Source organism: Kryptolebias marmoratus, linkage group LG21 (assembly GCF_001649575.2).
Source record: "Kryptolebias marmoratus isolate JLee-2015 linkage group LG21, ASM164957v2, whole genome shotgun sequence".
Lineage (NCBI taxonomy): Eukaryota > Metazoa > Chordata > Actinopteri > Cyprinodontiformes > Rivulidae > Kryptolebias > Kryptolebias marmoratus.
Genome location: NC_051450.1, coordinates 8,873,983 through 8,892,434, shown reverse-complemented (window position 1 = coordinate 8,892,434; position 18,452 = coordinate 8,873,983). Strand labels below are relative to the sequence as shown.

Here is an 18,452-nt window from a genome sequence, read left to right as displayed (position 1 = left end):
GGGGGGGCGTGTACAGTATGGCTTCTAGGCGATGACAAATGCGGTCAAGGGGCGATGGGCTCCTCGAGGACGGGCTGAGCCCTACATACGCTGAAAGCATTAGCTTTCCACAGTGACATTATGAAGAAATCTATTGGAAAGACCGACTTCCCGGTGCTGAGGGACTGGAGGTAGAAAGCTTCCTGAGACTACCCCAGAGACCCACTGGTATTTCCAACCACACTGAAGCCTACAGCAAATCAATAGCTCAGAGTCCCACATGCTCCTCACCAGCGTCAATTAAGTAAATTCATAAAGTCGAGTGCGCTGGGAGCTGGAGGAGGCGGAAAAAAAAAAATAAAGATATAAAAAAACAGAGTGAGGAGCAGAGCAAGGGGAGGGCAAAAAAAAATTTTTTTTAAATCATGTAACAAATTTGGATAAGGCTCTGCTGCCGTGTCAGCTGAAGTCTAGAGAAAGTTGTGGACACGGAGGCGATTTCTCTGCGGGCATTATTAGGAGGCCTGACAGTCCATCTCGCTTTCACCTGCCTCCATCAGCACACGTAGCGTTGACCCGGGAGTCCTTCCTCAGCACCGCCCCGCCCCGCCACCCCCTCCCCTTGTGCTGATCCGGGCAGAGGACACATGCAAAGTGACTGGCTTTCAGCGAAAAAGCCCCGCAATAATGCATATCAGCTCAGGCAGGGGAGGGCTATAAACTGCAACGCATGAGGGAAAAGGAAAAGAAGGGACTTCACCCCCCCCCCCCTTCCAGCTTCAATTTGCCTCATAAGGGGAAAGCAGGGCTCGCCTTGGCTGCCTCTGGAAGACAGGTAGCATAATGGATGGGCCAGTGTCCCATCCTGACTGCTGACGCTGCTCTGACAGGACGTTTTTAACTCTCCTTCATCCACCCGTTCACCCCTTAGTGTTGTCACGGTAACTACATCTGATATCTGACTTTAAGCACCTGCGTTATTAATGCCGAAGCTCCACTTCATCTCACCCGGAGGGCATCGACCGGGTTCAGAGTTTATTTAAAGGGTAGCGGAAGTTCTCAAAGGCTACCCGCCGTCATCGCGGCGCCCAGTCATGCCCGTTATTTACTCCTTTTATAGAAAAGCCATATATTTACATTGGTTTTATTTAACTCTTAGGTGCTTGGTTTGTGAGGAGCATTGTTGATCACAGTTTATGGTTTCCAGAAATCCTACACAATGCTGTAAAATACAAAACTTACTTTTGGGGTGCTCTAAATCTGGATATGTTTGCGAATTATGTAACACAGTACCGAAAAACATTTGCACTTTCACACACTTCTTTGCGTTCTATTTCCCGAAAGGTAAAAATCGGACTCTTTCTTTAATGAATTTAAGTCACCCTGACATCATCCTTCGATTCATCTACCAAATCAGGTTTAGGGTTTCACATTGTAGCCATCAATATCTTTGGTTTCAACCACAGAGACATGCGTGCTCACTGGGGGTGGGGTAAAAACCATTTTTTGTACCATTTCTGGGGTGTTTGGAACAAACACCTGATAAGTCCTGATCGCTGCACAAACCTGACAAGAGAATCACTGTAAACTTAATCAGTGATTGTAAATTTAAGACTGAGATATTCAAACAGTGTTATTTTAAGGAAAGATATTATAAGACGCATTTCCTACTGGATGAAGATCCTGCTAAAAAGGCAGCCAGAAACAGGCCTTTGCAGGGTCTTAGTGAGGTCTTGGGTGGAATAATATAGACGCAGTGGGCTTCTGATTACATGTGATAGAGTTTAATAGGTCCATGATGGTTTGGAGCATGCACAAAACTTTCATAGTGGTGGTCTGATATGTAACACGACCACATTACCTGTGGCACCAAGTAAGGAGCATTTTGGGGGTTTGCAGCCTTATGCCGAAGTTAGGACCCTCTCCTGCCATCAACGAATTGGCAGCATGGGGTGACCAGGTTTGAGACAGTTTGAACAGGACGGGTCTGGGGAGTGGTGCAGTCGTGGACGTATGTGGTCGCATCATACACAATTGTTAACATGTAGTCACTGAGGAAGTTAAGAAAATGACTAACTTCCCAATTTGTACGGACCTTTTTTTGCTCGACCAGTTCAGCTGGAACAAGAGAGATGGCAGAGCAGCAAACCTCCCAGAGGCTCAGAAGTTTAGAGCATCTACTTCACAATTTAGACAAGAGTGAAACATTGCCAAAACACAAGATTCTTTAAAAAAAAAAGGTTTAACAAACTTGACCCCAATTGGCACAGAATTTCGTGTTTTGTTTCTTTTGGGTTTTTTTGGGGGGGGGAATGGGGGTTAGGTTGTTTTTTTTTTTTTTGGTTTTGTTTCCTCCCCTCAACTTTCCAGTGACTTTTATGAAATTTGGCTTGTTAAAAACTGCAATAATTAGACAGCTTCCACGTTGGCGCTTATTATTTCTGATTGACAGTTCAGTTCAATTTGGACGATTAATATAGCGCCAGATCATGACAAAATAGTTTTTTAAGACCTAAATTAGTTGTGATGCTTTTGTGGCTGTGACACAAATGTATAAAGGCTGACTACACAGTGCGCCACGGAGAAGAGACATATCTGTGGTTTGGTTACTGGAAAAAACACGCTTTGGGTTAGTAAAAATGGAATAAACTCACAATCGTGTTCTTAACCAGGAGTCATGAAAAGAAAGGAAATGGGAACAGACAGTTGAAGACGTGTGTTCTCTTTCATCCGCTGAAATGTGTTGCTTTATTCTTTGAACCCAAAAGAAATGTGCATAATTCAAGCTTTAAGCTCTATTCGATGTCACAGTGCACGGACTATAAATGCTTCATGTTTACATTCAGTTTGGTAATTCATCGGTGAAGTTTGCTGTACCTTGACTCTTATCTGCCGATGGTGTTTCTTAGCTTTGTGGCTTTTTTTTCCCCTACTTAATTCTTGATTGACTCACTTTTATTTTGCTATCGTCCAATTAACAATCATCACATTACCACAGCCTGAGAATTTTGGATATCAGCTCAAGCAATACATGTTCAACACAAGTTGAATAGTCAAGTGTGGATCTGAATGCATAGGAGTTCTAGGTACGTGGCTTGAAGCTGACATTTTGGCTTTGTGTGCACATCAACACCGCCAATGGTTTGCACGCCATGTGGTACTACGAGGGCTTTTAAAGACAAGTGGATGTAGAATCCAAAACTTTTCTTTACTAGCGTGAAAAATAAGCATCACCAGTAACTTTTCCCTTTTCTTATTTTTTCTTGTCTCGTAAAAGCATATGCCGTGGTTTGCACACTTTGTGTGTTTTTTTTTTTTTCCCGCCCCATCAGAATTCTTCTATTTCTCTTTTGTTGCTCAGCCGAAACAGTTTTTTGCGATGCTCTTTTAAAAATACAGTAGATTTTGTGATGCTCTGACTCTCCTCCTTTCATTGGCTGTGTAAGAAAGGCAAAGCAAAGGAGGGGAAAAAAAAAAAAAAAAACGAAGAAAAAGAAGAAGAAGAAAATCACAGTAGACTGGCATCTTTGGATGGTTGGAGCCTGTGCCCCCGGTAAACTCTGTGATGGGTTTGAAATATAAACAACACAGTCAAAATGTCTTTACAAGTCTCTGCTGGTGGAACAGACAGCGCCGAAAACATACAAGTGTATCAAACTCTCCATTATGTTTTGAACTGTCGTAAACAGCTTGACAGACTGGTGAAATGTGGAGCGGGTTTTGTTTAACGGTGCCTACAAAGACTCCCAGCCGGTTTCAACCGCCCCCCCGCCCCCAACTCACCCTGTGCAGAAGCCCATACAAACCCACCCCAGTCGATTCGGTGAGGCGTCTCAGCGTTTAAATCTCTGCAGTTGTCCTGTGCGCGAGCACGCGCGGGCTTTTCTTCTCCGCAGAATGTAAATGGGGACTAAACTTAGCCCTGGCATCCAAGACTAAACCGTGGGATTGTGACAGCACTTCTGCTGGGACATTAGTCCCCCTTCAGCCTGTCTGGCTCCACTCCTGGGCGCAGGTCAGGGTGCTTAATTCCTGTCCGGAGACATTGTTCCTCCGTTCCCCCAAACACAGCAGCCAGACCATACCTTGTTCCTCTGAGAGCGTATGATATGGAAGACCATAGTTCCCCAACGGACCCACTGATAACCCTCCTCCCAAACCGCAGCTGAGGAACACTGGCGGCCTGGATATCGCCCAGCCACGGAGGAATAAGGAGCACAAAAACATAATACATGGCCTTCTTTCTCTTTTTTACCTCTGTCTTGTATATACCAAAAGATTCATCCTCGATTTTCTGCCCGAGGATGATTAGGCCGCACGTTTACACCGGCATTAACGAGGTTATTTCTCCCCGTGCCTTCGCCCCGATCTTAAACCGGCAAACTGAAGCTGACATTGTCCAAGGTGGCCAGGCTCTTGTGGCAACAAAGCGTACGAGGCGTTCATTTGAGAGTTTATTGAAGAGCTCCCTGTGCTTTATGAGACGCAAGTCTCTCACACTGATGTGGAAAACATGTAATGTGATATTTATCCGGTTAGGCAGCGTTCTGCCTGCCCATCGGTCATTTAACTGACAGTTGGCGTGGATGTATTTCAGAGCTCGTTTGGACGGGAATGTGACGGATTTTATCATTTTAGTCTGGTGTTTAACACTCTCTGCCTTGAGTACTTTGATCCAAGCGATTATTGCCTGCGAAAATATGGCTGCTTCTGATGCTTCTGATCCTTTTCTGCGTTTGCTGTTCAGTTATTAAAAGGAGGTTGCATTTGAACGGTTTGCTTAGTTTAACTCAGAGAATCTAAAACAGTTTGGATTCACAAAGATATACATACATACATATATATATATATATATATATATATATATATATATATATATATATATATATATATATATATATAAAACTGAGAAAGCTAATTGTGGAGCACGATTGGTGTAGAGGAACTAATTATTTCGGCACTTTGAGAAAAGCCAATTTGGGGCCAAACCATGCAGGAAGTAAAGCGCAGGAATAAGACAAAATAAATAAATAAAACGAAATTAGAAGTAAGAAGTAGGCAGGAACTGCAGACTAACTTTTTTTTTTTTTTTTGGGGGGGGGGTTCAAATACCAATATTAGTGAAAAATTTGAGGAATATGCTGTTGGACTTTGGTAACATTTAGAGTTGCTGCTTTTAAGGGTGGTTAATGTGCGATAATGAGATTTTCTTTTTTCTTCTTTTCAGGAATCAATAAAATGACTAACTGTAGGATACGTTCCAAAAAAGAAAAGACTTTAGAGACTTATTGAAAGGTTTTGTGCCATTGTAGATCTCATCGTCTTGATTTTTCTTCAGTTTTATTCACGCTGCAGCTTTTAAAAAGCCTGAACCGGTAGAGTTGGTCTTGACTGCAGGATCTGACACAAAAAAAAGAGCTGCAGCAGTAACAAACTGCTGCTTCTTCTCTCAATATTGACAGTTTTTGTGTGTGTGTGTGTGTGTGTTTCAGGAGCTGATTGTTGCTCGATGTGAGGTCCGAGGAGCCTTTCCTGCTTACAGCATGAGAACCGATTCGATACTCTGACCACCGGACGCAGACCTCTGGGGGCGGCATCAGGCTGAAGGTTTTGTGGTTGTTCGGCCATGAGTCGAAGGACGGTTTGTGCGCTGGTGGTGCTGTGGGCCGTGGCCCACCTCAGCTCTCCGGGTTACGGCCTCAGGGCCCTTCGAAGGACTACAGGGGGGCGGAGAGGATCGCCAGGACTGGTGGGACAGGACGCCAATGGAGTGCCGCTCAGACGCTCGAAACGAGGTTGGATGTGGAACCAGTTCTTTCTGTTGGAGGAGTACACCGGGACGGACATGCAGTACGTCGGAAAGGTAAAACCCAGCATTCTTGGTATTGTTTTTTTTTTTTTATCAGAGACGATGAAACATCTGCAGGCAAGTACGTACGAATCTACAAGAATTTAATCCAACACATTTCACTGCCAGTAAAAAAAAAATAAATATTAAGGCACAAGCTTTCTTCAGTGCATTTCTTATTACAACACAAAGAACTCAAAAAGTATGAATAGAGGGAAGTATTTGAAGGCTGATGGTATCTTGAAGCTCATTGCTCAAAGGTTTTGCAAAACATTTTGTTTTATTGCACTTAAAGTCGGTGATTCCCATGAAAATACAACAAAATAGCCACAGTGGTGCGTGTCATCAAGGTCGGGGAAACTTAAACTTTTCATGCTTTTGCGCCGATTTGAGTGAAACAAGTGAACACTGAAAACACATTAGGCATAAAAAAAACTTGCCAAGCACTAAAGGAACGTCGCGAAGGCCCGCTCTGATTCAGAATTTTTTTTTTTTTTCCTTCATCGGAAAGTTGGCTTTTTAATTAAATGTTCTTAATTTGGAGGTCAGCGCAGAAGAGGAACGCAGGTACTTTGTAGTAGGTGTTGGATTTGGTTCACAAAAGGAGAAGAAAACCTTTTCTTTCTCAGGGTGTCAGAATTGGGACACTTCCGCATGCATGAAACTCAAGCGCCATAAAAAAAAACATGAGCTTGCTACTATTATCCAAGACACAATGTAAACAGACAAACCAAATGGAAAAAAAAGGTGCTATGCCATTTTTTTTCGTTGCATGCAGAAAATTGACAATATGAAATTACTGAAGCCTGTATACCCGTCTGGGGTTTTGATTTTTAGCCAGTGCAGGTACATCCTTGTTTAAAAAAATGTGCACCAGTTTTAGAAGATGTTCATTTAGTTGTTTAGCTTTTGTGACACATCAGTTTGATTGTTTTGTATTACTAAATAAAACATTCTGGCTTTACTAAACCTATTTAAGAAGTAAATTGCTGAAATAAATGGATCAAGATGAGGAAAGAAATCTATGTAGTTGCATTTCCTCTTCTTTTCATAAGAACCCCGTCACACTGGGTGTTGACCCTGCTGCAATGTTAAAAAAAACCTGCCATAATGTGGATTGGTTTTATAGGGTATTAGCCCAAGGTTCATAGAGTGGTTGTGGTGGCAGTGTATCGGGGTTCTACATAAATTGTGGTGAAGAGTATCCATGATAATCCGTGTATGGTTCGTTCTTTGGTTTTTTCGTTTCAAAATAAAATTGCAAAAACAAAACAAGCATGTGTTTTTTCGTTTTTAAAACGAAGTTAGAAAAATGGCAATTGCAAAAATAAAAAAGGGGTTCGTTTTGTTTTGTTTTTTTAACTGCAATGGTTAAACCAAAGACAAGCTTTTATTTTGTTATTAATTCAACGGGACCTTATGGCGGGACCAGAAATGAAGACCTGAACTCCCGACACATAACTTTTTTTAGTTACCAGTAGGTGGCGGTAATGTACACCTTCAGTTTCTTGCCAACCGCCATTAAAATCCACAAGAAGAAAAAGAACTTTTTCAGTTAGCACTTCAGAATCTACCAGTTTAAAAATGGATCTATTTGTCTTATTTAGAGAGAATCGACACATTTCACTGAGAGCTGATGATCTTACCGTCAACAAGATTTCTTTAATATTCCAAGTAAGTCATTAAATCAGGACATTACCGCCACCTACTGGTAACTGAAAAAGTTACGTGCCGGGAGTTCAGGTCTTCATTTCCGGTTCCGAAATAAGGTCCCGTTGAATTAACAACAAAATAAAAGCTTGTCTTTGGTTTAACCATCGCAGTTAAAAAAAAAAAAAAAACGTACCCCTTTTTTATTTTTGCTATTGCCGTTTTTCTAAATGCTTTGTTTTTGCAATTTTTTTTTTAAACGAAAAAAAAACAAAGAACGAACCATACACGGATTCATGACAAGTGGTCCACACACACTGGCGTGGCGTCGTAATTTAAAAAATATGACGCAGGACTAGTGGCCACACTGACCTCGTGCCTAGGCTACAACACCACACGAAGAGAGAGCGGGGCACTCTGATGAGGTCCGAGTGAGCCCTGCCAGCGCCGGGGCCTGGGAGGGCTCCTGGGGTGACGATGGGTGTACGTGGTAGTACCATTGTGGGAATGATCTGCTGATAAGGTGAGGTGGGCCCACAGGAGAGCGCCTTGGTGGTGCGAAAATTAACAGAATAGTTTGCTAAGTCAACACTTAAGAGTGTAGCAGTGTCATCGTTGCCTTCACACCAAAGGAGGTTTGCTGTGGTTCAGCCACGTGCCAAGAAATCATGGAGAGCACAGTGGGGTCCTCGTTTAGTGTGAAGAGGGTCTAAGAGCTTGAAAACCCATGAGACAAAGTTAGTAATGTGGTGTTGTCTGTAGTAGAGTTGCTGCTTCTTGGCATAAAAAAGAGTCAGTTTTAAGGTGGTTCGGGCCTCTGATTAGGAGGTTTTTCGGGCATGTCCCACTGGGAAGAGACCTCGGGGAAGACCCAGAACTCACTGGAGAGATTATGCATCCTGTCTGACCTGGGAATACCTTAGGAGGAGCTGCAGAGTGTCGCTGGGGATTGGGATGTCTGGGTTTCTCTCCTGGATTGTTGCTTCCGTGACTCGACCACCGATAAGTGTTAAAAAGTGGCTGGCTGACTGGAAGGCTGGATCGATGGTTTTAAAACCATCCGTTTTAGTAAATGTTGGCACTCAGAGTCAAAAGTGACCCAAAAATCAGCTGAAAAATCTAGAAATTTGAGTTTGTAATAAAAAGGACTGTTGTATTATGTTTATTATTTCAATCATTGTCCTGAATATCAAGATTTTGGCCACTCCTTTGTTTAACTTCATCACCACCGATGCATCGTCAGATTGAGAAAATGAGAAAATGTCCAAAATGTCAACGTACCCAGTCAGTGTGCGTGCACTGACAAACTCGCAAATGGCTTTTGTTTGCATTTTCTGTTTCAAAAGGCATTGTGTTTTAGTTGTCTGTCTTGACACTTTTGACGTCTTCCTTAGTTTATTTTGTTTGTCTCGTCTCGAAGTTTAGACACAGCTGACTGGAAACAACCAACATCTTTTGTCACGCTCTGTTGATACGCTCTTAGAAGGATTTTATAATGCTTTAAATTATTTCCACTGGCAGCTCTCATGCTTAGGCCATGTGTCCTAACCCTCCTCAGTAAGGCAGCTGAAACAGCTCATTTTGCCCTTAAATTACTGACCAAGTTCTAAGGGATTTGGATGGTTCCATAATTTGTTGAAACAATTTTGCCTACAGATTTTAACCATTCAGCTGTCAGATAGCTTTGTAAACTGTACATATTGACAAAACTGGTTGGTTATTGAAGTTAAAAAGACTCTTTAGGATAAAGATCACATCGGTGGTCAAGATATGCGCAGCAAAAACAAAACACGGCCATCCTCCAAACTGTAACTTGCCGTGGTCTCTTTCAGTTATTTTCCCGAGTCCATTGTTTGCTTGCTGCTCTGAGATGGACAGAATATTAACACGCTGACATTTGAAAAGCTGCTATTTTAGCTCATGCAAAAATGTCTTATTATGTCTTCTCAATCCATATTTATGAAGACGGACTTCTGCTTGTTTTTTTAGGACGAAAAATGCATCATAAGATTGGATTAATATTTCACCACCATGCGAAGGAATCTAAGTTTGCAAAGATTTTGGAAATCTTCAACTTTTTTTTAATTTTATACCAGTAAAGAAAGGAAAACTATGCACCAAACTACAGTCATTTTTAGAATTAATGCTTCACATTGAAAACATTTATCAAATTATGAATTTGAAACAAACAAACCAAAAAAAATCCATATTTCAGCTTTTATTTTCAGATATATACACATCTAAATCCTTTTCATGACTGTAATGTGAAGCAACATTTTCAGCTGAGCTAAACTATAAGATAAACCTAAAATAAAGTGACTAAATCACCAGTTTTAGTTGAAAATCCTTGAGTTGTATTCAATCTTGCGACCCAAAGACATCAAAATTATGATTTTTTTTATTTTTTTTCTCATGTGTGTGATTTCCAGGCTTTAACCACAGCCTTTTTCAGAATTGTTTTTTTTTTTTTTAAGGGAAGATTCTTCCTTCAGTAGCAGCTATAACGCATGCATACAGGTTAAACTTCCATGACCTCTGACCTCTGATTTTGTCACGACTTTCAGTCAACAACTAAGACCAACAGTAATTCACGTGTTGATAAAAATTTTCTCAGGATTTTTCACGTCAACTGTGCCATCTTCTACATTTTTAAGAAATCCAAATCGACAAACAGAAAGTGAAATCTTGATTTATTTTTTTTTTGTTAGTGTTTATCTTTCCCTAATTAAATGTTTGCAGCAAAAATAAAAAATAAAAAAGCTGGCCCTGCTGTTTCATTGGTTTTAGGGGGAACTGTTGGCATTTTGTACTGTAGGAGCATAATGAATGTTTCTGTTACGTAACTGACCTCTACTAGACTCGGAGGAAAAGATTACTTTGTTATGATGTGCTTCAAATCAAATACCACCCAAATGTATAACTATATATAAATGAATGTGTCAGTCTGTCTCAGAGAATACGAGGATCATCCCATCATCTGATAATCAACGTGACACCATGTTGTCTTTCCCTGATCACATTTTATCCGTCCATCCATCCATCCGTCCATCCACCCATCCGTCCATCCATCCAGGGCATTGTTTGCTGTTGGCTCTCCAGTAGATTTCCTGTCAGCTCCGTGGCTGCTTGCATCATGTCCATTCCACTCACATCAAACCATCCCGAAGCCCCGAAGTAAAATACAACTTCCTCCAAAGGTTTTATTTGTTCAACAAAATGAAAACTTGCTGTCGACCCAGATATCGTTTGATGAGGAGGTGTGTGTGTGTGCCTAGATGTACAAGAAGATGGGCGTCATAATGCTTGCTTTACATGCAGCGGAGCGGAAGTCAAGCGATTGGTCCCCTCTTCCAATCTACTGTAATTGAGGCGATTGTGGAGCGTTGTGGCAAGGTCAGGAAGACGGAGGGAGGGAAGAAAGGCTGTTTTGTGCAGGGAGCTGAATGGGCCCGGCGCTTTGCATTCCAATCGTGTGTCCGCGGAGGATAGAGTCATCCAACCAAATGAGATTCTGCAACATACGTCCTCCCAGAGCGGAGCTTGACTTTCAGTCCTGGACAAACAGGATTATTGCATTCACTATGGAAGAACCAAAAAAAAACAAAGAATAAAAGAAATTGAGTGAGTGAAGATCAAATGTAAATACCGAGCTTGATCAAACCACTTTGCCTTTAGAGACGGGTGATTGATGTGCCACTCGTCCTTTCAGCCTGTAAAGGGACTAATAGCGAAAGAAGAATGGATTATCTGAGTGTGGTGTACACTTAGAGAGCCAGAGGCCGCGGCCTGAGAGGCCATCTCTAGAAGACACCACTTAAGCATCAACCTTCGAGCAGCATACTTAATCATGACTCCAAGCACTTCTTGTTTTCCCCAAAGTGCCTGCAGCTGGGTGCTCTTCCTCATTGTCAGCTCAGTAGCCAGTTGTTGCATGGGATTGCCGAGCGCCGATCGTCTCTGATTGCAATTACTGTTTGTTAATTGTTATATAAAGCGCGAGCGACGAATTGGGCCCTGAAGAGAACGAATAGCTGCGAGCTGCGAGCTGCGAGCTGCCATCTGCGTCTGCATCCTCAGGTAGGGGCCGCAGCTTTTCACAGCGTCTGAAGGGTGGGAGGCAAATGACAAAAACTGCAAAAAAAAAATTAAAAAAGAAATAAAAAAGAAAGCTTTTGTCAGCCCAAGTGGCATCATGGCAACCCGAGAGCGCCACGTGGAACAAAACCACCTTTGTTTGTGCCGAGGAAATGAATTGGAAATAACACAATGACAGGTTATTATGAACAAGAGAGCAGCTTTTGACACTCGGTATAAGATAAAACGCCGAAACCGCACTTGAATTACAACTTCCTGCCTCTTGTTATTTGCAGTCTCTCCCCCCCTTTTGCCGCTTTTACCACAGTTTCATAAAGTTGTGAAGTGCTAACAGATAAAACTGTAATCTCCCCCTGAACGAGCTTAACAAGAGCAGTTGTAAATGAAAGGCAAACTGATCCAGATAAGAAAGGAAGAAGGAAAAAAAAAAAAGACTGTCAGTATCTTTTTGGGGATTTTTTTTTTTTTTTTGGCTGCAAAGCTTGCTGTATTGGCCAATGAGTTGTTTTCTCTCTTTTTTTTTTTTTTAGATATTTTGTAAGAGAGAAATCGTACACTGCCTCTCATTAGCAGTCGAGTTGTGAGCGAGCCTCAGAGGACTCGTGCTGTCACCGGGGGAAAAGAGTGTTTGTTTATTTCATTATTTCGTACTTTACCAAAGGGCACATATCCACCTAAAACGGTTAATGGCCTGTGGTTGAGGAGTGTTTGTGCTGCACTATCATATCTCATAAAGTATTTACAGCCTCTGATAGGCCCCAGTGGTTCAAGGCCTGCTGGGTAGACTGCTCAACATAGTCCCGAGCAAGTTAGCGATGCTTGCTGCATGCGAACAAACACCAGCCCCCCAGTAATCGGTTAAAACTCAGAGGAAAGACAAAAAAAGGGTTGATGAGCACAAATGCTTCTCAGTCCTGTATGACTCAGCAGTTGAGGCAACCTGGGGGAAAGAACTTGTTTATGGAGGGGCTTTTTTTTCTCTCTCTCTCTCTCTCTCTCTTTGTCTCTCTTATTTTTTTTTTCTTGTTTGTTTTGTGTTCGTGCTACTCCATTACCAGCTGCTCGCCTTGGCAGAGAAGCGAGGAGTCTGCAACGTGATCCACCCCTGGCTGCGCCCGCGCGCCATGGCAACCCCTGTGGTCTCCGGTGGCGACCCGGATTGCGCGTCGGCAGCGCAATAAGTGCGCTCGTGCACGGGGAAGGGGTGCGTTTCCGCCGCGGCGAGCGTCTGCCTGCCGACGAAAAAAGGGACGTCTAAATGAGACATACCAACAACTCAGTAGAATCTGTAATTATCTCTGCACTAACGCCTGCCTACTACTTTTTTTAACACCCTTTGGCTTTGTTAGGGTGAAAATAATTAATCTTTCAACAACATTCAGGCTCCCCTTCTGTGAAATCAGCTGAAGTTTTCCAGACAAGGTGGTGTTAGAATCTTTAATAAGGAACTAACTTGACGAACTTTCAGTTTTTATCCAGCATAATTACTGTTTTTAGTGGTAAAAGTAAGGATCACTGTTTTTATGTTATTAAAACAACAGATTTATCTCCTTCTGCTGGATTACGCCTGAATATAAGCCTCACCCGCTAACTTTAAAAAGAAAACAAAAAAATTGTACATGTATAAGCCACACTTGTCTATAAGCCGCAGGTGTCCCTGTTGTAACATTAGATATTTACGCAGAAAGATTTTTTTTTTACTTTAAATTAAATATGTAACCATTAACATACACAAATACGTACCGTAAATGTTTTTGTTTTGTTTTTTTTCGAACAGTGCCTGCAACACGGCTGGTTAAAAGAAATAAAAAACAGCAGTAGCCTACCAGGAAACGTCATTGGTCGCTATCTTCATCATCCTCCTGTGCACTAAAGCCACGGAAGTCGTCTACTTCCATGTCGGAATCAAACAGCCTCGGGATTACTTCGCCGCACACATCCGCAGTCTCACTTTCGAGGCAAAATCACCCATGAGCTCGGCTGCACGAAGCTTGTTAGCCTGTAAAAATCCAGAAATTAGCCACGTCATTGTTTAAGTTCAAAGCATGTGCAAACAGTAGCGTCTTATAGTCCATAAATTACGATGCTATGATCTTTCCTTTGTGATTTGGGTTCAGATGTTACTATACAGTTGTTTTGTTTCACATCACTACCTATTTGTGTGACTAGAGGTAACTTGAAATTTCAAGTTTCATTATTCTGGTGGCCATCTCGAATGAGATTGGTTCTAAAAGTTATTCAGTCCCTCCAGGATTTTGCATTTTTTGTGATTGTTGCGGCTAAAATGCCTGATTTCACGGGGCATTTTCCTAAAAGTTGCGATAAAAAGTTGTGATTTTTTTTACTAAAATCAATAAAAAAACAAAACTTTTAATATATAAACCAAAAATACTTCCTAGTTTTGTAAGATAATTACCAACAAACATTGACATTCTCAAAAGGTGCTTTATTTGAGAACTTTGATAGCTTATAAACTGACATTTATGACCATTTCTGGATTGTCCCTCGTCTGCAGCTCTCCTCACATGTTTTGCAGACACAAAGTGTTTGTCGATGCGTTTATGTTCCATGATTACACTGCAGCACGTGCAAAACAGCTTCCCCCCACTCTCCTGCAGCTGAGGAGGAAACTGGTTTGTGCGGTCCTTTGCTGAAATCTTTGTGGGCAAATATGAAGCTTTAGCGCACATTTTCTCTTCGGTCGCTGCTCCTGCATGCTCCCGGCATTCTGATGTTAACAGGAAGTGACGTCACGTGTCTTCTTCGTGAGTTATTTGGGGTTATTTTGTATTCCACACTACACAAACCCACAAAGAAGACACTAGACCGCAGAAACGGTGGTGAATCACTTTAAAAACAATAAATATTGGGTTAAAGTTGTGTTGTTTTGGGCAAAGTTGCAAAAAGTTGCGATTTTGCAAAATCGCAAAATCCTGGAGGGTCTGATGACTGATCATTTCCTGAGAGTTTCAATAAAATCCATCCACTGGTTCACGAGATATTTTACTAATGCTACAGACAAATGAACGAACACATTTCAGCAGGTGAAAATTTAAAGGACGTAACAATTTTACCAAATTATTTGCAAATCCAGAATTCAATCTTAGCCACCCTCATCCATCCGATTCAAAGAAAGTACATTTGAAGCAAAAATCTTTTTTTTTTTGTTTTTTTTTTGTTTTGCAAGATCACTTCAAGTTCTACAGTCAGACAGTAAACAAATGCTTTTGCAGTGGTCACCATTTACTGTGGGAAATACAACTGGTACAATGTCAGTTTTTAAACAAAAGTTCCCTTTCTGATTACCACGCGTTCTCTTTATTGGCTAGCGTCTTCGCGCCATTCGCCTTAAAAGCCTCAGCCTGACAACATCCCACGAGCAACAAAAATAATTGAGGAAAAAATAAATAAAGACGATATTAAAAAGGACGAGGTGTCTCTGCGGAAGATAGAGCTACCTGGCTTAACGACTGGTGACTTCACTAATCCAACCAGCTGTGTCCTCGGCGCTACCAAGCTCCAGTTGTCAAATCTTTATTTAGGCGTCTTTCCAGAACAATTGAGTCATTGTTTTTCTTTCATAAAAAAAGACAAATAAAATAAAACTAACCACCTCATTGAGCTTGAATATCTCTCCCCAGTGTTTGTGTCGTTACCGCCACGGTGCTGTCAGTGCTCACCAGAACCCTGCAGCTAACAAACTGCTCCCAAACGCAAGCCGTTACAACGCTCCAACTAACCGGAGATTATCCAAAACAAAGGGTTTTTGGGGTGTCTATTAAAAGAGGAATATACGTTGCATGAAGTTTCACCTTCCAGTTAGAGTAGCTCGGACACTATATCTGAGGTTTATACATCAACAGTCATCCGATTGGCTATTTTTGTGCACCGTCTGAGGCTACCATCTGGCTCGAGAGGAGGCAGCCAGTTCTCAACAGGCCAGGACACAAGGCCTTAAAGGCTAACTGGCTAATTGCCCTAAGCAGCTCGTTTCCAGTGCCATCTTTTTGGCCGAACTTGAGTGAAGCACAAACGGCGGCCAGATCGAGTCTGCACCAACATTTGCTGCACTCGAAGCTGATTAATTTCGCAAACAAAGACGGCACCCTGATAAGTTCTCACGCACAGATGTCTGATGAGTACCACTTCACTCCTCAGCCCTCTTCAGACTGGAGGATGAAGCACGTAGGACGAGAAATGAATATTTTCTACTGGGAAGGGAAAAAAAAAAAAAAATCAAAACGGGTAGAAGTTCTATTTTCTTGCAATGAAAACAGTGATTTTCAAATGCAAATTACAAGCGCTCGCTGAAAACAAGTTGTATTTTTTTTGTTTTTTGATAGAACTTCACATTATTTTGTATTTCAAGATGCAGATGGCAATTTTTGAATGTTGTTACAAAAGGTTTGGCTTACTTAAAATAGTTTGATGGAAATGGACGGATTTTCTTGAGAAGTTAGGCAGCATTCCTATGAGCATATGGTAAATATTAAGCTCCTTTTTTCAACTTGTTTTAGCTGAAGGTGGCCTGCAGTAGAGTTTGCACACGTAATAATATTTTTTTTACCCCCATGGTTCAGTTGAGCTTTCAAATTTATCACCTTTCAAACATAAATGAAAAGAAATTACTCATTACGTTAGCTTTGTTTTTTTTTGTTTTTTTTCTTTGGGAATTACAAACCGCGTTTTAAGGTTTCGTGCAAACAGAACATATTTAATTAAGACGCGCCATAACCCATAAATGTGCCCGCGCCGATGTTTAGAAGCCGCATCGGGCCTTAATGGGTTCAATAAATCGAGGCAGGCTGCAAAGGAGGCAGGACAGGATGCAGAGACGAAAAAAAAAGAAAAAAAAAAAGAACGAATTCCTTTGCAGGATGTTAAAAAAAAAAAAGACAAAACTCCCCACTCGTTGGTAACTATAATAGCGTTTTGTGGCGACACCTAAACGCTTACGCACGCCATCGGGATTGACAACAAGTAGAAAGCAGGAGGTTCTCTGGAGAATTAGTCGCTCTATTCCCTCATGGGTTCAGTCAGGGATTCCCCAAACTGAATGCTGCAAAGCCGGTTGTTGGAAGCCTGCACACTTCTACAATTTGTGCAGAGTGTGTTTGTGACACAAGTGTTGGGGTGTAATTGGTTGAGGCCCCTACCTGTAGCGAATAAAACGTTCTTGCTGCCAACTTGTCAGATACTTTGAAGAGTCGGGGTCAAACCTATGGCTTTGCTCTCCCACTAGTTAAATATAAAAAAAATGGCTAGATGATGCTAGACATCAAAGAAAACAAAACAAAACTGCAAAAAGACCACCAAAGCAGGGGGTCAAACTCAGATCTCCTAATTTTAAGCACTCCAAAGGAGCTAAACTGAGCTTAACAACCACGCTCTGTTGTAGGCACTAATGCAATGTAAGATTGTGGGACAGATTGTCTGCATGATAGTAGTAAGTGGTGATTAGATTTGTATCTTCCCCCTGTTTTTAAACTGTAATCCCACCTTAAGGCATTTAGTGGCGTGTGTTTGGAAGAATTTGATGCTAAGCTAAGCTAAACTAACCGGCTGCTGTTTTCCATTGTCCCCACGGGAACACGAGCGACCTCGATCTCGTTATTTTTCCTCGAACAAAGGCGGCAAACAGAACCCGTTTCCAAAATATTGCACTTTTGCTCTTTGAAAGTCGAGGGGTTTTATTGTCAACCGTCGCTTTACGAGAGGTGTGAGGTTTTTATTTTATTTTATTTTTTTCGTTCTTGAAAAGACCAAAAGTCCCAGCGTTAATGGATATAGCGTCATGTTCTGCCTTTTTTTATATATATATATATATATATATATATATATATATATATATATATATATATATATATATATATAATTTGGGACCATAGGAGGGCAGAGGAGAAAAGGCTAGCTATTGATGTTCCAGGGCTTCTTGGTGACCACACTGAAGGCACATGTGGCTTTCTTTTCTCCCCCCTGTGACAGTTTAATTGTATTTTCAATATAAATTGATCAAAGGGCCATTGTGAATCCACATTGGGCTGCCTCATTGATTTCCAGGAGAGGTTTTTTTTTTTTTTAATTTGAGTAGAAGGGCAGCAGTAAATTTTTCTCAACAGTAAGGTGGGCAGCTGGGAGGGACGGGGTCATAGCAGCAGGCGCTCGAAGCTCGATACGCTGAACTGTCTGGTAATATCCTTCATGGAGCTGTGGAGGAACTCTTCAGAACCTCGAGATTTCTCTGTTTCCATAGAAATGACAGTCGACATAGTGCGTGACACACTGTCTATCTCACATCTCAGCCCAAAGGAGGAAACTCGACGGTTATTAACTGAATCGTTGTGCCGGCAGAGATAGGCAGCTTGATAGACAATCATAGAAAAGGACATTGCTGCTATAACAGCGGGAGAAAGATAATAATGTTGAAGTGGATTGTTTTCAGCCAGTTGAGTTGCTGTTTGGAAGCACATGCTGCAAAGCAGAACACAAAAACAAATAGAATCCTGCAGAATATTTCCTCTTGCCGCGGAGAGAGAGAGAGAGAGAGAGAGCGAGAGAGAGCCATTTTTGACCAGAATTCAAGAGGGCTGAGGGAGACAGCCGAGATCTTAATCCGAAATTTACTGAAATTCTGCAACACACTTGACTGGGTTGGTTTGACGAGAGTGGAATGAAAGGCGGCGAACAAAAAAAAAAAAAAAAACTGTTAAAAACGCTAATCCAGAGAGCTGTTGGTCTCACATGTGCCAGCCTGATAAAACTCCATGAATTAGTAAAGCTTCCCAGCACCTGGGATGAAAAGCTTTTTAATATATGATGAGAGGGGAAGACTTTCCTCCCACATGACCCAGCCGCAACACACAATACCCCCCCCCCCAAC

General features: G+C 41.7%; 1 protein-coding gene across 2 annotated transcripts in view; it reads left to right on the top strand.

Moving 5' to 3' along the window:
- The window catches only part of LOC108234686 (cadherin-10-like), a 50,456-nt gene that overhangs the window by 21,217 nt on the left and 10,787 nt on the right, over positions 1 to 18,452 (top strand). For both annotated transcript variants that reach the window (XM_025005487.2, XM_025005486.2), the window contains exon 2: positions 5,472 to 5,842. In XM_025005487.2, coding sequence (XP_024861255.1) covers positions 5,606 to 5,842 — 237 coding nt within the window. In that variant the 5' untranslated portion in view covers positions 5,472 to 5,605. The remainder of the gene's footprint in view (positions 1 to 5,471; positions 5,843 to 18,452) is intronic.